Source organism: Centroberyx affinis, unplaced genomic scaffold (genome assembly GCF_046629955.1).
Source record: "Centroberyx affinis isolate AG114_WGS23_722 - 3 ecotype Tasmania unplaced genomic scaffold, CSIRO-AGI_Caff_v1 ptg001156l_1, whole genome shotgun sequence".
In the NCBI taxonomy this organism is placed as follows: domain Eukaryota; kingdom Metazoa; phylum Chordata; class Actinopteri; order Beryciformes; family Berycidae; genus Centroberyx; species Centroberyx affinis.
Genome location: NW_027279688.1, coordinates 28,694 through 47,956, shown reverse-complemented (window position 1 = coordinate 47,956; position 19,263 = coordinate 28,694). Strand labels below are relative to the sequence as shown.

Here is a 19,263-nt window from a genome sequence, read left to right as displayed (position 1 = left end):
TCTAGACAAATAGATGGATAAAAACAGTTGAAAAAAGACTTGAACACACCAGCAGCTTAGGTAAGGACAGTTTTATTCAGTGCAAAGAGAGCCTAGTAGCAGGAATCCATGATGCGCCTCATGCTCATGAACCTCATGCCGCTCCAGCCCATGTTCATGAAGCTCCTGTACTCTCCGGGACGGAAGTACATCATCCTGCCTCTGTAGTGGGGCTGCTCGTACATCAGCCAGTGGCCGTCCATCACGTTGCAGGACATGCAGTTGGACATGCGGTAACGGTCCATGATGTTGTCACAGTCGTCCATCAGCTCGTACATCTGGCCGCCGAAGTTCTCCCTCTCGTAGATCCTCATCCTGTAGTTTCCTCTGTACTGTGGTGCAGAAGAAAAGAGTGTTTCAGTAAAGAGTAGTTCAGCTTTATTTGGGCAAATCTGATTGGAAGCTCAAGTGCTTTGTGTCATAAGCCTTCACAGATACAGCACAAGCTGAAATGTGATGCTTAAAGATCTAGGCAGGTTTGTGGTCTTACCATGGGGATCATGCGGCAGGACCTGATGGAGTCGCTCATGCCGAACATGCTCATGTAGTCGGCGTACTCGCCCCTCCTCATGAAGTACTGGTTGCCCATGAAGTTGGTGCGGTCGTAGACCATGAAGCAGCCCCTCTCCACCCTGCAGGAGTGGCACCTGCTCATGTAGGAGGACATGTCGGGACAGTCACTCATGCACTCATAGGAGCGGCCCTGGAAGTTCCTGTCCTCGTAGAAGGTGATCTAGGGGGAGAGAGGCGAAGGCTTTGGTTAGCGTCCATCGGGGCGAGAATTACAGCTGCTATGTATTAAATATGTAAAGCTGTGCTGTGTAACTTTGTACACAGTTAGTAGAAGTAACTGTGAAGAAGTGTGTGAGAGAGAGAGAGAGGGAGAGAGAGCTTACCTTGCTCATCATGTTCATTCCAGTGGAGGTCATTTTGATGGTTCAGTGGGCTGCTGCTGCTGCTGCTGCTGGTGGTACTGCTGCTGCTCTTGCTCCTGAACTGAACTGTACCCTACCTTGTTAACCCTTTCCTTTTATACCTGAGCGCCAGACTGGCCCTTTGTCTGAAACCCCCCGAGTCAGCAACACGTCATAGATATCCACTGAGCACAGTGGATATCTATGATATCTGGGGCCCAGTGGCCTCATGGGTCCTTTCAGCGGCACACGGTCATACAAAGCCCGCTTTGAAAGGGTTAACAATCAGCTGTCACATCTTGACATTGTCTACTTGGTATGAAATAGTGTTTTGTCAGCAACAATCTTTTTTGTTGCTGTTAGTAATACTTGTTGAATAGTGCGTCATTGGTAGAGTGACAGAGTTCAGTATATTTCAATGTATGTGGAAAGTTAAACTACACTACCAGTCAAAGGTTTGGACACACCTCAGTGAATGTACTATGTTTTACATTATCTTAAAGCCATTTTGATCTAAAGGCTTATGCTTAAATGCTTGATATTTGCTTCTTAGACAAATATAAATAGTTGATCCTATGTATGAATTTATTTCCAAAGCCTTTGCCTTTCCATCAAGACAAAGGGCGGCTACTTTAAAGAATCTAAAATATAAGATAGTTTTGATTTGTTTAACACTTTTTTGGTCACTGCATAATTCCATTTGTGTTATTTCATAGTTTTGATGTCTTTAGTATTATTCTAAAATGTGGAAAATAGTAAAAGTAAAGAAAAATGTGGTGTGTCCAAACTTTTGACTGGTAGTGCATACACTCCATGTCCAATCCTGTTAATTTCATGAAAATGTCCCATTAAAAAACTGTTAAAAACCCATGAAAAAAAAGCATAGCAGCAACATTCTTCTGTGGAATTCAACATTGGCAAAAAGGGAAGTATGTAATGAAAGGCCACAAATTTACACTACAAACATGGTTTCTGACATCCAAAGACACACTGAGTATTATGTCTTGATTATTGCCTAACACCTAGTGAGGTTTGGGTAAATAAACTCAAGTCAGGGAACAGAGGTGAACAACTTTCAATATAACTAATATAGTATATCATATCCTTGAATATCTTAGTATATATTATGGTAAGTAGTAAGTAGTATCAGACAGATGTAAAAATGGAAAATGTCTTACAAAAAAATGAAAGACAATTTTTTTCTCATGGTACTTACATCAGTCTGATATCAGCACAAAGCATTCTAGGATATCATAAAGATATACAGTATATCAGCTTAAAAGAAAGATATGGGTAACCTTTGCTGACTTTACCCTCAGTTATATCCCTTATGCCATTATTTATTTACATTAATACCTGCCAATTACAAACTGTATTCTTTACCATGGGGATATAGTAACCTAATTGAGGCATTTAGTGATGAATGACCAACAATGGATGGCATCGCTACAATGTTTTTTCCTTATTTATTGGTAAACTTTCAAATGTTCACTTGCCTTATTGCTGTCTGTAATTTAGCTGTTGTTAAGACAGATGATTCTCTGATACAGCACCTTCTAAAAAAGATGATAGATGATGTAAGGTGGTATGTTGAAGCTTATTCTACTGTTGCAATCACTGGAAGTTATTCTGTATAACTGCATAAGCCAAATGTGTGAACATATAAAACGTAAATGAATTCCCTATCAGAGACTTTCCCGTCCTATAATAGATAATCAGATAAAATCCTGGTTCATGACCCTTTTCTGCGATTGTTTAACGAGGCAAGTTAACCAAGAACGTATTCTTGTTCACAACAGCAACTCAAAGTTGGAGGGAGAAGGAGGGTTACAGACGTACACACACACACTCATTGCATTGACACTATTGGAAAGGAATGGTTTTAACAGTAAGTAAAGTACGCTGTCTTGTTTAGCTTTGGACTGGACCGATGATAATGACACTCTAGAGGTCTCGAATTGAAGTATTTGCCTTTCATCATAAGGACACAGGGGCATGCACGCCCAGAGAGAGAGAGAGAGAGAGAGAGAGAGAGAGAGAATTTCTGTAGTTTGATTTCTTCAATATGTACCACTTCAAGTCTAGCATTGTATTCATTTTACTTTCACTTTTATATCGCTATGATGTACTTCAAAGCTAAATGTAACGGACTAAATGTTGTGGGACCTACTGAAATGCTTTGGCAATATAGTCTCTCTTCCATTCATACCGATAAAGCTTACTTGAATTGAAAATTATTTGAATTGAGAGAGAGTCAACGAAACAAAGTAATCTGTATAAATTCTTCTTTATTAGGATACATGTAGATTCATGAGATGGTTATGGAAAAGGGTTCTACAACACAGGCTGCATTAACAGATGAACATGGTTTTGAATGTGTTGCATGTACTTCGAGCTCTCGGCACAAGAGGGCGCTGTGACCCGTGTGGTGCTCACTAACATGACTCTCTTGTCTTGGTAACAAAAACGATGTTGTCAAACGTTGCTAAGGAAGTCCCTGCTCAACGAGCTAACGAGAGTTAGCTAATCTGAAAGCTAAACAACAGTAAACATGGACATAATGTAATAGCAAGGTTTACTGTGGTTATTCCCTCTCCCTGGCTCTGTTACAGGTAAATGAGCGGCACGTCAACTTTAAATGCATACGATGGCAGTTGCCAGAAAGTTAAATATTATCTTGTTAACGTTAGCAGCTTGCTAACTTTGCTAACAAGTACACCTTTTACAAGCTAACTAAACTAGCTTGTAAACTGGCTAAGTCAGCTAACATTGTTCGGCTTTGGCTAGCTTGATTAATAATCAGACATACATCGTTAGCACTTTAGCTGTAACTTGCTGACTAGAAGATGTTTGAAGAAATCAGATCATTTCAGTGACAGTAAGTAAAGGGTAATGACGGCCCGCTAGCCCACGCTAGTTGTGGTAACGTTGCCTGTTTGTTCTGCAGTAGAAACGCGAGGCTATTTAATCTGTTTACAAGCTGACGTTATGTTGTTAGTTAACTAACTAATATGTCAGCTTAAGTAACGCAATAACTTAATTGTGGCGTTTACATTGACCAATGTCCACATGGTAGTTAACGTTAATTTATGAACCAACCAATTCACTGACTTACAAACGTACATTTGGACTGTTGACGTTAGCAAACTCGTTTTCCGGCCAGCGTTTCAATGAATCATATTCTAACCCTTTATCTGCAGATTTCTATCAGCTAGCGATGAGAAAATGGAACCCACTTGACCACAGCAGGTGTTAGACATGACGTGAGGATGACTGAGAATGGGGAGGACAGCAGCCTCTATCAGTCCTGTGGAGATCCTGGTAATGGGGATTCAGCTGTCAGTGACAACAGGCCATTCAAAGCCCCCTTAGCAGACCCCAAAACCTACAAGGACCTCAATGACTCCCTCAAACTCCCCCAGGTCGCCAGAGACCCAGAGGGTAACATCAGTCCGTACCAGCCTCGCCCGCCTTCATTACCCAGGCTGTCGAAGGCCAAGAATGGCTCAGTGGAGGAGACGGTGAGAGGCAGGAGACTGAGAAACAGCCAGGAGAGTCTGAGCGACCCAGCAGAGACCGGCTCCTCCACAGACTCCCTTAAAGAGGACCAGACAGTTCCAGCTCCGGGCGGATTTGTTCTCAGCAGTGCTGCCACCTTCAGGAACGGCCAGGGCTCCACCGTGGGACCCCTCTCTACTACTCTGACGGGATCCCCCGTTTTCCGGAACAGGGGGAACAGTCTGTCTGAGTATGAAAGGAGGCCCCATAACCAGCAGAGTGACCCCGCAGAGCAGCGGGTCAGGTCGTCCAAGGTGCGTCTGTCTCCAGTGCAACCCACTGGGCCACTGCCTGCTTTGGAGAAGAGCTTTGCATCGGCCACCTTAAGGGCGTCTAATCGGATCGACAGGGATTGTGTGGATTATGGCGTGCTGGCCAGAGGGGGGGCCGGGGAGAGGCTGCACAGGAACCTGAGCGACAGCCGGCTTCTGGAGAACATGGTGTTGGACAGTGCCTCTGTCAACTCCATGAAGTCCACCCTCAGCGTGCTCAACCCCATCAGACCCCAGGATGTGAGGAACAGGTACAGTAGGCTCAGTAGGTGCTGTACCTGGGGTCATCCTCAGACTAGATGTGGAGGCTCGTTTGTGAGATGGACTCATGCTGGTGTCAGAGTCCCAGTAGAAAAACCTGTAGCTTTCTAGGATATCTAAGCTCCTAAAGCACGTGTTGGCAAGGCAGAGCTAGTTCATGGTATGCATGGTCATCTCCTTTACAACTATAATACATTAATGTAGTGAAATATATGGCACAAAATATTCTACGTTAATACTCTGTCAGGCTTCAGTCAGAGTTAATATAATAATATAATAAAAACTCAAATGCAGAAATGCAGCTCAATTTGCTTTACTATAACTAAATAGAGGAACAAACAAATTAAGGTAAAATACAGAGTCAGAGAAAAACAGATACATTTTTAAAAATTCGTTTAAAAATCATATAAAACAGTTAAAACAGTGAAAAATTGCAGATTTTAGAATAAAGAACAGTAGAAGTACTGGCTAATTAAAGGCAATACTAAACAAATGTAGTTGTACTCCTTATCCTCACACAAAGGAAATTTCTTATGCACACGTGCTGCATATGAATGAAGTAGTTTAGATCCATTCAAAAAATACTGTGTGCACTGTGCAGCAATCCTCTGGGTGGTGGTGTTTCCCTGTGGGCTGGGCCAATTAGCATAGCACATCTGGAGCTTGGTGCTCTAGCAGTGGCGTGTGTTTTAGCAATGCTGACTTAAGTTCTGCCTGTAACCAAGGCTTCAGAGATTTGCACTTTGTGCGTGTACAGTGCTCAGTGTCAGAGAAAAGGAGAAGGTGGGAGAGTGGAGGGGGATTAACATGGGATCAGAGAAGATGCTTGTTCAGCACAGCTTTTGACAGCGATAGGGGAGAAAGAATGGGTCTCAATACACAATCAGTGTCTTAGCAGGGAAAGGCTCAAGCAGTTGGGGGATTTTTTTTTTTTCAAATAGTCAACATCTCAGACAGCAGCCTTGCTCTCTCTTTTAACAGCATATTCTGATTCACTTCCAACATCCTATTCAGATTTAGGTCAACACCAGATGCAGTCACTTGAGCTGTAGAAGCCTTAACCAGCCATCCCACAAACCAAGACACTTTCCCTTTCGACATGTTTCACTGTGTGTGTTTTCCAGGAGCTTTCTGGAGGGCAGTGTGCTGGGAAACGGTGCGCTGCTGGGGGCCGAGGAGCTGGACCGCTACTTCCCTGACAGGAGAGTGGGTGTCTTCATCGCCACCTGGAACATGCAGGGCGAGAAGGTACAGTATTGGGGTGGCACGGCTCTGCAGCATCCCACAAGCCCTATAGTCGAATTACCGCCTGCCTCATTCCAGGCGCCAAGTCAGTTGTAACCATGTTTGTGTCATTTCCAGGGGCTTCCAACCAACTTAGATGATCTGCTGCTTCCGACAGACTCTGAATTTGCACAAGACTTTTACATTATTGGAGTCCAGGAGGGCTGTCCTGACAGGTATGTGATGGTATTTTTTATTTTTTTTATCAATATTGAATCATTTTGTATCAGTCAGTATGATCGCTAATAACAAGTCTTTTACACGTGTGTGTGTGTGTGTGTGTGTGTGTGTGTGTGTGTGTGTGTGTGTGTGTGTGTGTGTGTGTGTGTGTGTGTGTGTGTGTGTGTGTGTGTGTGTGTGTGTGTGTGTGTGTGTGTGTGTGTGTGTGTGTGTGTGTGTGTGTACGCAGGAGGGAGTGGGAGATCCGTCTTCAGGAGACTCTGGGGCCATACTATGTCATGCTGTATGCAGCATCACATGGCGTTTTGTATCTCACCGTCTTTGTCAGAAGGGACCTCATCTGGTTCTGCTCAGGTCAGTCCTTCTTAATCAACATAACACAGGCAATCAACATCAGTGGGAAAGGAAGCAACCCTTTTCATATTGCTGCACCCTTGCTAATATAAGTTTTGTTTAGTGCAGATTGTTGGAAGATAATCTATGTGATGACGTATTTTTCCAAATGAGTATCTGTCAGAATCAGGATCAGTGTTATTGTCCAAATATGTTTGCATGTCCAAGGAATTCAACATTAAACATACTCAATATGATAAAAAGTAGTAAAAAAAATAAATTTTGAAATTTAGGAAATGGGTCCCTTTTCTGTACAGTATGCACATGGTTTTGTGTTGGAACCTGGAAGCCATAAAAGTCAGGAAGCCATGGAAGTCAGTACTAGGAAAAATCTGTACCCGTCAGTTGGAATGGTATAAAGAGTAGAAATAGGTAATTCTGTCCTCCTCAATTAAAAAAAACAACAACCTGCAGTAAAGAAATTTACAGAATGATAATAATCGATCAGTACTTTGAGTCTCAAACTGCACATGCACGCTTGGTAGCTTTTCATTTATAATTAGGAGCATCTACTACGAAAACGGTAGCACTGTAGAACCTTAGCTTGACAGTAAGGATCCAAATTATAAACTGCTGTGACTGTTAAGAGGCTGACCTTAAAGTTTGTTCTGTCGTCCCACACAGAGGTGGAGCACGCCACAGTCACAACCAGGATCATCTCTCAGATCAAGACCAAAGGGGCCGTGGGGATTGGCTTCACCTTCTTCGGCACCTCCTTCCTCTTCATCACATCCCATTTTACCTGTGAGTAAGGAGTTTCCTGACTGGTGCAGCGATTGATCATAGCGGCTATTCTCTTGATGGCCTACACAGGAATGTTTGTGGTTACCAATGGTTACGAGGGACATGCCACCATATTGGAGGAGGGTCAACAAAAGCAAAGTTTATAACGTTATCACCTCTTCCTCATTGACAAAACAAGGAAGATGCCCAAGTGTGTGGTTGGTACAGTGTTCAGATTGGTCTATAAAAGAAAAACATTAAATCACTCTTAAGAACTCACTTTTTCAGGATTGCTTTTAATTAATTTGTTTTTAATCTATTTATAATGATTGTCTTACTTCTGTTGTGTTAAACTTTTTATTTTTTATTCTGTAGCTGTACAGATTTGATCTTTTCTTATAAAACACTTTGTTTTGAAAAGTGCTCTATAAATAAAATTATTATTAGTAGTAGTAATTTTTATTATTATAAAAGGGGGGACAGTAATGTTGCAATCCATCCTTTTGCTGGCACTCCTCGAATATAGTGCCATGTCCATTGTAAACAATGTTAACCGTGTCCATACATTCTCTATTACTGCTTTTATGTCCGCCCATAATATTACATAATTTCCATGAAACTATATGATAGTTTTGGTGAAGCTCGGTAATATCACATGCATCAATCACTGATTCTAAGGCCATTCTCTTGTTCCTCTAGCTGGAGATGCCAAAGTTTACGAGAGGATACTAGATTACAACAAGATCATCGAAGCCCTAGCTCTTCCAAAAGGCCTTCCAGACACCAACCCTTACCGCTCCACAGCCTGTGAGTCTCTGAGTCTGCTTTGTTGGTGTTGTCGGTACTTTTCTTGGTGAAAGACTGTAGAGGAAACAGTGGCATGTCATTGGAATTGATACATTTGTAGACGACAAGAATTGGCAGATGATCTTTTAATATCTAAGTGTATAATTCTCTGCCACAGCTGACGTCACCACGAGATTTGACGAGGTCTTCTGGTTTGGAGACTTTAACTTTCGGCTGAGTAAGGACCGGCTCGGTGTGGAGTCCATCATGAACCAGACAGGAGGCGGTGACATGGGCCCTCTGCTGCAGCATGACCAGCTCTCCAAGGAGATGAAGGATGGTACGCTTTCCTAAAAGATCCAATAACACTGTGACAACTATAAAAATGTAGAGACATTTCCATATAAATTGATTTTTATCCTGCGTTTGTGCTTTGTGTCTTTCCTAGGTTCAATCTTCAAAGGCTTCCAGGAGGCGCCCATTCACTTCCTCCCCACATACAAGTTTGACATCGGCTGCGATATCTATGACACTACTTCCAAACAGAGAACGCCTTCGTACACAGTAAGGCATCAGTCTTTCCCTTTATAATCTTCTGCATGGGCAGATTCTATTTGGCTTCCCATCTCTGGGAAGCCAAATCGTTGTTCGTCGTTACTAGTCGTTACTGTTTTGTTGTGTTTCGCATCCTGTTTACTATCGTCAGCTTGCAAAAAATTCACACTCATCAATCCTATTTATTTACACACAGATTAAGTTTCTCCTACATTTTCCCAGAAATCTTGCTCCAGGTGACTGAAGATAATCAAATCTTTTTCTATGGGCTGTTTTTCTGTTTGTATGCAAAAGCAGGGGAAGTTGCAGGACAGCAAAATTTACCTATGGGACACTTTTTTTTTTGTTTCAGTTGCTCCTTTTTTCCTAATGCTCCTATTAGATGAGAAACTCCAAAGCAAAAGTTTCCTTGTATATTTATTGCATTTTAAACAATACTGTGTTATTTCATGTTATTTTATTGCCTCATTCTTATTACTGTCACTTTATTTTTCTGTGGTGTTTTTTTTTTTTACCTTTTTTGACAACACTATTCCTTTACACATATTCCTCTTACACATTTTCCAGCTGCTGTAATAGAAGTATACACTGGCCAGGGCAGTAAAATTCAGGGTGGTGTGGCTCTCAGCAGTGTGAAACCTCTCTCTGCTTGTGTGTGCAGGACAGGATCCTGTTCAGGAACCGGCAGGTGGACGACATCAAGGTGGTCAAGTACACCAGCTGCTCCAGCATCAAGACCTCAGACCACCGGCCCGTCATCGGCGTCTTCCAGGTCAAACTGAGGCCAGGCAGAGACAAGTGAGTCCCAGACAGATTCCGCTTGACCGCTGAGCCTGTCAGTCAAAAAACATACCTAAAACACAATGTTGGTGTCAGCCTATTAAGCAAGATTTGAAGATGCATTAAGCAATCTATCGACCTCTATTGGCGACCAGTAGGAATCGCAAAAACGACAGGTCTCTGGCACAGCCCCCAACTCCTGCTCCTTTCATCCCTTTGACTTGACGGTGGCCTGTAAATGACATTAAAGTATGGTAGTGGAGTAGAGTAAAGTCACATTTTCACACTAGAGACGAGTAAGCTAATTAATGCAGAGATCCAACAGAAACATTTAGTGAGGTAATAAATCACAATGCAAAATGCTGAAATAGTCATTGGCTTGAGGAGGAGGCTTTGTTGAGTCATTGATATTGATCAGTAACCCTATCAACCCCCCGCAGATACTATGGTCATTTTGTGCTATGGGGCAGTAAAAATCTTATTAGGTGTCCCTTTAACAGTAGGCTCTTAAATTGAAAACAGACAAGTTGCATTTACTTGCATGTGGATCTCAGAAATCCAGGTGTGTTATATTTGCTTGTGTGTGTTTGTCAGTATTCCCCTAGGTGCGGGACAGTTTGACCGGAGTCTGTACCTGGAAGGCATCAGGAGGAGGATCACCAGGGAGCTGAAGCGGAGAGAGGCCATGAAGAACCAAAGCAGCAGCACCATCTGCTCCGTCTCCTAAAGCTAGTCTGGACTCACCAGACCGGACCAGACTGGATCAAACCGCCCATTTAAAACCAACCAGGAAGGGACCAAAAGGAAACCAGAGTTGTCTTGCCAGCACAGAACCCCCAATGCAGGTCATAGTGACTGAGCAGTGCATGCCCTCTAATGGGCGTTGTTGGGAACTGTGTGTGTCTGTGTGTGATTGTATGCGTGAGTGTGTGTCCTGGTGAAATGGGGCAGGGGAAGTGGCTGGCTGCACTTGAGGGCAGGGACCTTGAGGTCAGACAGAGGTCTGCAGACACAGCAGTCTGGCCTTTATTTATACAGCCCCCTCTACTCAAACAGGAGAGGGGGGGGGGGCAGCCGTCGCAGCTTATTTCAGTGAACTGACTAAACCTTCAAGGCTCTGTGTAATTGCATTCATTTTCTAATTATTTTGTATGTATTTAACAAGCAAGGTTGATTATGGACCACGTTGTTGCGTTTTCCTCTTTTCCTCTAATGCTACATCAGTGTTCAAATGCCTTGTGAATTTATTTCCATCGAATAGCGTACCAAACAATGCAGTAAACGTTAGGTGCAGTTTTTAACGTATTGATGTGTATGCCAATGGGTGGTTTTCACTTTGCACTGGATTTGGTTCCCAACTGAATGTTTTGTAGGAGATACAAGATGGCCGCCGACGGGAGCTGTGACAAAACATTACTGTACCTACTTCTTTCATACGCAGAGCAGAAACGGTCATCAGATCACATATATGATTTCAAGAACATGAAACAGCTACAGTAATGTGATCATTACTGATTTGGTTATATACTAGTGTCAAATTTCAGGGAGATCAGATTTATTTGATAGCTTGTTGAACCCATTTTCTGCGAGAACTCACTTCCTACAGCAGAAAGCAGATGGTATATTTTAATGCCAGACGATACTGTATAACACCTGTCACTACTTTACTGTGTCTCTTACTAGGCTTAGGCGATCATTTTGCAACAGAACAGACTGTAACTCGATTCAATGCCTTACCTCTCATCTCACTGCTGTGTAACCTCATCACATATGAACTGTCCATGTACTGTACTACACTAATGAGCTTAAAGAGAAGTTGGGTTGTAGTCGTATTCCCTGCATGCGGAGCGGTGGCTCTGGTGTATCGGTGAATCATGAGGTGTCATTCATCCCTCTGCTCCTGAAAGTGCCTGTGGGTCTTGTTTTGATTTCCTCAGGACCTCTTTTATCCGTGTGACTTTTTTCTATAACACCTTCTCTGTGACGTAACATCCCCATAATAAATGTTTTGAAAACAATTAGCAAATTTTAAAAGGACTTGTTCATTGGCTTAAACTGTTCACTCGTCTCATCACAAGAACCGACCGTCGATCACAATGCAAGACCTTTTTAAAATATATGTTCTTTTATTCATGGAAATAATTACATTTATTTACCGGCTGGCTTGTACAAGTTAACAGACTTGAGGGTTCACATCCAATATAATCACTCTAGTCAGAGGCCATTGAAATCGTAATGAAATACACGTGCATATGACTGCAGACCTACAAAATGTGTTTTTGAAATGTTCTTTAGCCAACAAATGGTAACCTCTCATTAAATGAACACAGAGGAAAAAAGACATCCGAGGCAGAGGAGATGTATCCCTTACTTTAGCCCCTTCCTCTCTCTGGTACTTGGCAAGGACAAAAACACAGCCACACAGAAATACAAACATACAGAAACACAACAGATGGTAAAGTCTGACCTGAGGATTAGAACCTCCTTACAGTACAGCTGAGAGATGCGTAGGTAACAGAAATCACATCACTTAAGTCTTGATAAGTGAAGACAAACGGGCTACAGTTACAAGGTTCATCAAAACATTCCCCGTAGTTCTTGTACTCATTATTTACTGTGCTCTCTATATATATTTATATAGTGTGTCTTATGTGGGAGATTCTCAAGGGAGATTCTGAAGTGCTGTCATTTGAATAGCATCAGTTTTTCGACAAAGTTTTGAGCCATCCTTTCTGGAAAAAGACAAGGCTTTATAGGTGAAGCTCAGCGAGTTTTAGAGAGCTGAGGGTGAGCCAGCTGAGGTAAATAATAACTCAGAAAATGGTGCAAAAACTGCTGGGATGTTTGGCCCCCCACCCCCCTTCTCTCTCTCCTAACACACACACACACAGAACGAACCTGCTAACCAGGAGCAAGAGGCAACCCAAAAGAGGCAACTGCAGATTACCTTTTAAGACCATTTCACAGTTTAACGTCACATTCATTCAAACACTTGAACAAAATTGCTCGGTTTGTCGATATTTTTGTGTGAAATGAATACCTCAAATTTGGGTTTTTGGGGGGTTGAACTGTCCCTTTACAACCAAACTCGTGCAAACCCATCCCAGCAGGAAATAAAATAGGTCTTCTCGCCGGCAAAGAAGAAATACAAATACTCCAACTGTATAGATCATATAGATCAAGGCTAGTAAAGAGTAAAATGTAGTTTTCTTTAAAATCACCACTCCCAACAAGCTCAGTTGAGATCCTGGACATAGTCCCCTCCCAGAGCTTTGTGAAGCTCTGCGTTGGGAGGGAACACTAGTGTAAGCTTCAGTGTCTGTTCCAGTCCAGTTTATTTACAGTGATGCTTGCCAGTGCTGACTGGTTAAATAGGGGGGAGGGGGTGGAGGTTCTACCGGAAGAGGCGGTACATGCGGGGCAGACGTCCGTCCTTGCTGGACAGCGCTGCCTGGATGTGTTCGTAGGAGGGAAGCTCTGTCAGGTCGCCCAGCGCCGCCACTGCAGGCTTGCTGCGCAGCATCTTGGCGGTCACCTTCTTGATGTCACTTGCCGTCACGTTGCCTGGGAAACAGGAAATGGAGACGTAAGGATATGCAACCACAGCAGTGCCAACACAGAATCAAAAGCATTACAAACTAATAATCAGATTTGGCTACAAGATGCATCAAGAATGTCGAAATGTTATTTAGGGGGTATTGAAAGACAAACAAAAAATAAGTAAGCTTTGATTAGTCCCAGTTGGCTCTGTGGTGGAAAACTGGCTACTGGCATGTTTGGCAATACCCCAAAAATGAAGATAGCACAGTAAGAAAACAGGACCAAGCTTGTTTATCTGATTTTTACTGGCAATTTGGTCCTTTTGGAATTTTATTTGACTATGAAATAATATATTTGCATTGTATATTGGCAAATAAATCAAATTTGTACCACTAAAATTGGTTTTTATTTTAAATCATAATATACCACACATTACACACTATATTTGACTACTCTATGTAAAAAACTGAACAGATTGAAATGCAAAAAAGAAAGGTACCTGGGGGTATTCTAACTCCTTCATGTTTTAATTTCATGTGCATTTTATGAACTTTCAAGGGCATTTTTGCGCTCAGCCCCCTTAATAACAACCCAATTGCCATGCTGAACCACAAAATGTAATTTTGGTCCAGTACTCACTTATGAGTGTGCACAGTTCATGTGGCAGCTTTCTCTTTCCTGTGGAGAGAACCTGGCGGCCAACATCCTCAAAGATGACCGGCCGCGACTCCAGGTTCATCATCAACATGGACTTGAGCTGCGTCTTGGCCCTCTCCAACTCCATCTGGATACACACACAACAAAAACCACCAAGTTCTGTGAGTGCCACGTGCTACTGTTTCAGTATTCTACAACAGCAATCAGTTTTGACAAAATTGTGGCTATTTTCCCCTTTACTGAGCCACTAATGCCCAATTCATTACCTCTCCTGCTGTGCCAGCCATTTGAATGAACTCTCTGGTTATTATCTCCACCATTTCTCGCACCTGGAGAGGAAGGTATGAGATGAGAAGAAAGATCACATAAACAATATTATTAGCCATTCACATAGGAGCACCCATTCACACAAGAATGCCACATGCAAATGCAGAAAAATCACCTCTAACCCTAAGCCATTACAATTTACACCAAATCATTTATGAGTTCAGTTTTGGAGGGATATTTGACATTCTTATAAACCCTCCTCTGAAAAATTAGGATCGGTTAGGAAAATGGTTATGTGGATGCCAAGTTACAAGAAAGCAGAGCCTTTTAAACCCTGCTGTTCTGAGCCTGTACCAACCTGTCTGGGGTCAGCACTGGCATGGATACACAGCAAACCGCTATCCTCATAGCTATGATGGTAGGAGGTGGCGTTGTACATCCAATGATGCCTAGAAGAGACAAAAAGAAATGATTTAACCCTCAGAAAAACTGATAAAACTTACTGATTGGTTTGTTTATGTGACATATGGTCAGGATCATCTGAAACACTGTGGAATTATGTATGCTGGATATTCACCTGTTGAGTACATTCAGGTACAGGCGGGTGAACATGCCTTTCCCAGGCCCTCCGGCGGAAAAAGACCCGCCTCCACCCATCATCATGTTGAGAACAGCAAATGGGATGAAGTCGTCTTCCTGCAGTGGGGAAACAAAAAGTCCCTGTTGGCTTACAGATATCAATCAAGTGAATAGAGATTCTCCAAGGTGGCCAGTCACTATGAACACGCACCAGGAAGGAGCAGCTCTCCAGGCCGATCATGATGTGGGTGAGCTCTGGGATGGGGGTGGGGCCCAGGCTCACGTCGGACATGTCCTTCTCCATCTAACAAGAATGAAACAAGATGGCTATTAGCTCCGATTAAAAGCCTAATTAAGCAGAGCATGCTTATATAAAAAGTCTTTCCCCTTTTCATTCTTAAATTCCCCTTTTGACTACACAGCTTTGTTGAATACTCAATTCTGATTGGCCAATGAACGCTTTCTGAAGTTTGTTATTTCTGATTAACAGACCGCTGTGACCGCACATGATCTCATCATATCACTCTGCAATCAAGATGTCTGGTCAATTTTGTTGATTTCTAATCAAATTAATTGGCTATGCCTCATTACTCACTACTTTTAATTTATTCAGACAGCACAAAACTATTGATTGCTGGTTAGAGGCTGAATGGCAATCTTACCGGCTTTGTTAATGTTGCTATGGTTACAGTTCTGCTACCGTGTAGCCTATGATTTTATAATACTGAGTCTACAGACGTTTCTATGGCTGCAGTCCTGCTGAACTATTTTTTTGGGTGGAAGCTTGAAAATAAATTTAGCTTGTAATAAAAACCATTCAAATTGTGTCAAATGATCAATGGTAAGTAGCTGTGTAATAAGCAGGATAATATGCATAACAGGGTGAGAAAGACCACTTTGCATTGTCAGCTTTTTTTGTGATAAAGACCTGTACATTATCCTTATTATCCCTCCATATTTTCTTTTTCACCATTTTACAACTGCAAGATCCACTAGATAAATACTAAGGTGGTTGGGGACAATTATGCAAAAAGATGACATTGTGCCAACAACACAACCTGTAAATCACCTTTATGATTCCGCCAGTGTACTGTGCCACAGAGAGGTCGACGTTGGCGGGTGTGCTCCCTCCCCACACTGGCTTCACACCCAGCAGATACTTCCTGGCACACTCAACCAACTGCTCGTGCTCGATGCCCACTCCGGCCAGCACCATGCGCTCGGGACAGTAGTAGGTGCGCAGGTAGTTGTGAAGCACCTTCTTGTCAATCTTGTCCACATTGTCTGCAGGACAGAAACGAGGCAGTCCGACCGTGTTGCCTCGATACGCTGCCTGGAAACAAAAAAAAAAGGAACTGTCACAATAATGTTCAAGGCAAAAGCTATGACACTCCAGTATAACCACATTACAACTATATGGGGTTTAGTTCTAGTCTTTTAAAGGTGCAATAAGTAAGATTTTTACTACTCCATTGCACAAAATAATATATCTGCAGAGATTTGATAGAGAATCAGTGCTAGTGAAGAAACTTCTGTAAGAGGAGATCTATTGATGTTGTTGCAATTCTTACTGGTCGCCCATAGAGGTCGATAAAGATCATAGATTACTTCATGCCCCTTTAACAGAGAGCTAGTGTTGGAGCGTCTGAACCAGTGGTGTGACTCACAGCATGGATCATCTCTGTGAGTAAGGGTTCAGGGTCGGGCCTCATGTTTAGATCCTCCAGCTCAAAACGCACCGCCATCTTGGTCATCTCGACCTCTTCATCTACAGGTAAACACACAGTTTACGTCTCAGAGAGGCAGTTACATCAGTGGAGACAGAGACCCATTTGTCTCTGAAAGTGTAATGTGGACTGACCTAGCAGGCGAGGCTGCAGCACGGCATCAGAGAGAAGGCTGACCACTGTGTCCAGGCCCTTCACTTCAGCAGACACTGCGTACATGGTGGTATCTCTGCAGAGCAATATACATGTGTTATATCACACAGAATAGGCCTGTGTTACACACACCCTCACTCACACACAGTGGAAAAGCCTACTTTGCATGTGGAACGCAGGAATAAACAGGCAGTTTTATAATACTGAGACAGGCAGGGCAACGAAAGACGGCATACCTCGATGTTTGGCAGTCACATATCCCTCCATGTTTTTCAAGTGTGAGGAGAATTTCATCTTTACTCCCGTACTGAGCTGTGGACTAAAGATGCAAACGTCTGTCAACATCAGAGCACAATGCAGCCCATGGTGACTGACTGTTGGTACTGATAGACAGTCATAGAGGAGAGTCACTACTTTAATTTAAATTCCAATTCCATAATTAGATTCATGTCCACTCCAGGCATTGTCACAGTTGCTTTAATATCCAAGTTTCTATTTCCATTGGCAAGCTCAGCACTTCAACAAAGTGTGCCATACACAGTCTTTTTAACTGTGAGCACAACATTGAAAAGCCAGAGGGAGCACACTGCAATAGTGAATAAAAAACAATGTCTCTAGTCTAATGACCTCTGCAAATATACAACATACTGCTGAATGTCTTCATTATAATACAAAATAATGGCTCCATTCTGGTCTGTCTCCAGACAACAGTCACCTAGGGCTGGACATTGCAAAGAAATGAACGCTGTTGCATCATGTTGCAACTGCGCATGAGGAAGCTGATAACATTAAAGCAGAGAGTTAATAATTTAGCCTGATATGGCCAGTTAAATCTGACAAGTTTATACTTACAGAAAATGCGAGTTTCTCTAAGAAGTGTGCTATTCCACTTGGGTACTTTGCCTCATGTCTGGATCCAGAGTTGACTAAAACTAAAATAGAAAAAGAAAACATTGTCATATAATCTGCTGTAACTAAATCCTAAAGACAACTGGAAACAAAATGATCAGTGTTTCGTATCACTGATACAACTTACTTCCAACTGTGCAGAATTGACCAAACTTGTTCTGGGAAGCAACTTTAAGGCCATTTTCCAACGTGGTGATCTTGGTCTCGTATTTCTCATGGCCATCCACCGATGCAAACACCGGCTTGGGGATCCCGGGCAGGGGCGAAGAGAGGGCGATATTCGGGTACCCGCTGCCGCTGCTGTACTTTCTGTAAGCTGCGACTCCAAACCTGGAGAACAGCAAAGCAACGTTTCTTCAACTTCTACAAGAAGCAACGTTAGGCGTTTACACAAAACATACACCCAGCCTGCTAAATATCCTCATCAACATCAGTGATGAGTAGGTCAACTCACTGGCGACTTTCTCGTATTTACGTGTTTGACAAGGTGTCAGCTATCCTGCCTGCTACAGTGCTTGTTTGACGGCTAACAGTTAGCATCATGCTAACTGAGTAAGCTAATCTTGGGTGATGGCGTAAAAGTTTAACGGTAAAGTTGTCAAGGGGAGACGTGAGGAGGAAAACACTGTATGCAGCTGTGTAATTCTGTCTTTAAATTCGTACTGACGATAATTTAAGCACATTTAGTTAATCGTGCATTACCTTTGAACACGACTCCAGGTTCTACACCGCGACATGTGGGTCGCCATCTTGGATCCTCTGTGACCACAAATCAACCCGGATGATGATGAAACTGTCATGAAGCACTTCCGCCGCAGATTTCTTTATTTTTTTCAGCTTTTCTGATTTTTTTATTTTTTATTTTTTTTAATGGAGGAAAACAATCCAATTATTTTGTCTAAAACGTACATGTCATGATGAACAATATATAATATACAATATATAATATATAATATATTATAGTGTCTGTTTAACATTGTGTAATTGTAATGGACAGTTGACTTAATCACTCAATATATATGGGTAAATACCATACATACTGCTTTCATCCAATTTAAAATGTGACACATACAAGTGATCAAATGAATAGCATTATATTTAAAAATATTATTAAGAATATTAATAACATTTTTAGAGGCAAGCACAAGGTGATGCACTTGTATGGGCTATTACTGACAGTAGAAAGGCAAGAAAATCAAGAAAATCAATGGATTAAAATTTGATTTTAATCACATCCTTTGAGACAATTCAGGGGAATGAAAGGACATCAAGTTCCACCCCTTCAGTTTATTCTGGGACTGTTTATCATCCAAAGGAAGTGGTGTCTTCAGAGTACAGAGCAGAAGCTACAAGCTTGATCTCCTTCTGCCTAGGAAGCCTAGAGTTTCTGACCTGACCTTTGACCTTCTGAGTTTTCTGCCCTCTTTTCCTCTCCATGGTGTCTCAAACCTCCTCTGTTTTGTCTTTTAGGGTTTCACCTTTGTGATCAACTTTATGTTCACCAAGTTGCCATGGCATGGAATTCATTTCCTGCCTGAGATAGATTTTATTTATTCATTTGTTGTTGGTTGGTTTTATTCAACCAACTCTGCTCACTGAATGCAGCTTTCAAGGATTAAAAAAATACTAACTCTTACTGTATCTATGTTATTCATGTTTTGGGGTGTCCTTGCCTTGGCAGGGGAT

The 19,263-nt window shown here is 42.3% G+C and overlaps 3 protein-coding genes across 4 annotated transcripts; 1 reads left to right on the top strand and 2 right to left on the bottom strand.

The window, feature by feature from the left end:
- Positions 1-92: 92 nt before the first annotated feature.
- Positions 93-6,145, bottom strand: LOC139648078 (gamma-crystallin M2-like). Of its 2 annotated transcripts, none has more exons than XM_071524137.1 (3): positions 6,131-6,145; positions 530-772; positions 93-371 (listed from the first exon to the last, which is right to left on the bottom strand). In XM_071524137.1, the coding sequence occupies exons 1-3, from the start codon at positions 6,143-6,145 to the stop codon at positions 93-95; spliced, it is 537 nt and encodes a 178-aa protein (XP_071380238.1). The 2 variants fall into 2 exon arrangements, with proteins under 2 accessions (XP_071380238.1, XP_071380237.1); XM_071524136.1 differs by lacking the exon at positions 6,131-6,145 and adding an exon at positions 936-968.
- inpp5e (inositol polyphosphate-5-phosphatase E) lies at positions 3,440-11,761 on the top strand. Its single transcript, XM_071524135.1, has 11 exons — positions 3,440-3,565; positions 4,154-5,034; positions 6,169-6,292; positions 6,407-6,504; positions 6,738-6,862; positions 7,526-7,645; positions 8,324-8,431; positions 8,589-8,750; positions 8,859-8,974; positions 9,627-9,763; positions 10,340-11,761. The coding sequence occupies exons 2-11, from the start codon at positions 4,223-4,225 to the stop codon at positions 10,470-10,472; spliced, it is 1,935 nt and encodes a 644-aa protein (XP_071380236.1). The 5' UTR covers positions 3,440-3,565; positions 4,154-4,222; the 3' UTR covers positions 10,473-11,761.
- Positions 11,762-11,855: 94 nt separating this feature from the next.
- On the bottom strand, positions 11,856-18,333 carry pmpca (peptidase, mitochondrial processing subunit alpha). Its single transcript, XM_071524147.1, has 13 exons — positions 18,280-18,333; positions 17,705-17,907; positions 17,521-17,600; positions 16,905-16,987; positions 16,650-16,744; positions 16,456-16,556; positions 15,858-16,121; positions 15,000-15,092; positions 14,787-14,905; positions 14,568-14,658; positions 14,209-14,271; positions 13,925-14,069; positions 11,856-13,309 (listed from the first exon to the last, which is right to left on the bottom strand). The coding sequence occupies exons 1-13, from the start codon at positions 18,324-18,326 to the stop codon at positions 13,140-13,142; spliced, it is 1,554 nt and encodes a 517-aa protein (XP_071380248.1). The 5' UTR covers positions 18,327-18,333; the 3' UTR covers positions 11,856-13,139.
- Between the last annotated feature and the right edge of the window lie 930 nt (positions 18,334-19,263).

Coding starts and splice junctions, on each gene's coding strand:
- LOC139648078 (XM_071524136.1), bottom strand. CDS start 968: ATGACCTCCACTGGAATGAACATGATGAGCAAG. Junction 773..935: donor GAATGAACATGATGAGCAAG/GTAAGCTCTCTC, acceptor CTCTCCCCCTAG/ATCACCTTCTACGAGGACAG. Junction 372..529: donor CCTGCCGCATGATCCCCATG/GTAAGACCACAA, acceptor TCTGCACCACAG/TACAGAGGAAACTACAGGAT.
- pmpca (XM_071524147.1), bottom strand. CDS start 18,326: ATGGCGACCCACATGTCGCGGTGTAGAACCTGGAGTCGTGTTCAAAG. Junction 17,908..18,279: donor ACCTGGAGTCGTGTTCAAAG/GTAATGCACGAT, acceptor GCTGTTCTCCAG/GTTTGGAGTCGCAGCTTACA. Junction 14,272..14,567: donor CCAGTGCTGACCCCAGACAG/GTTGGTACAGGC, acceptor CTTCCTCTCCAG/GTGCGAGAAATGGTGGAGAT.
- inpp5e (XM_071524135.1), top strand. CDS start 4,223: ATGACTGAGAATGGGGAGGACAGCAGCCTCTATCAGTCCTGTGGAGAT. Junction 6,505..6,737: donor CAGGAGGGCTGTCCTGACAG/GTATGTGATGGT, acceptor GTGTGTACGCAG/GAGGGAGTGGGAGATCCGTC. Junction 7,646..8,323: donor CATCACATCCCATTTTACCT/GTGAGTAAGGAG, acceptor TTGTTCCTCTAG/CTGGAGATGCCAAAGTTTAC.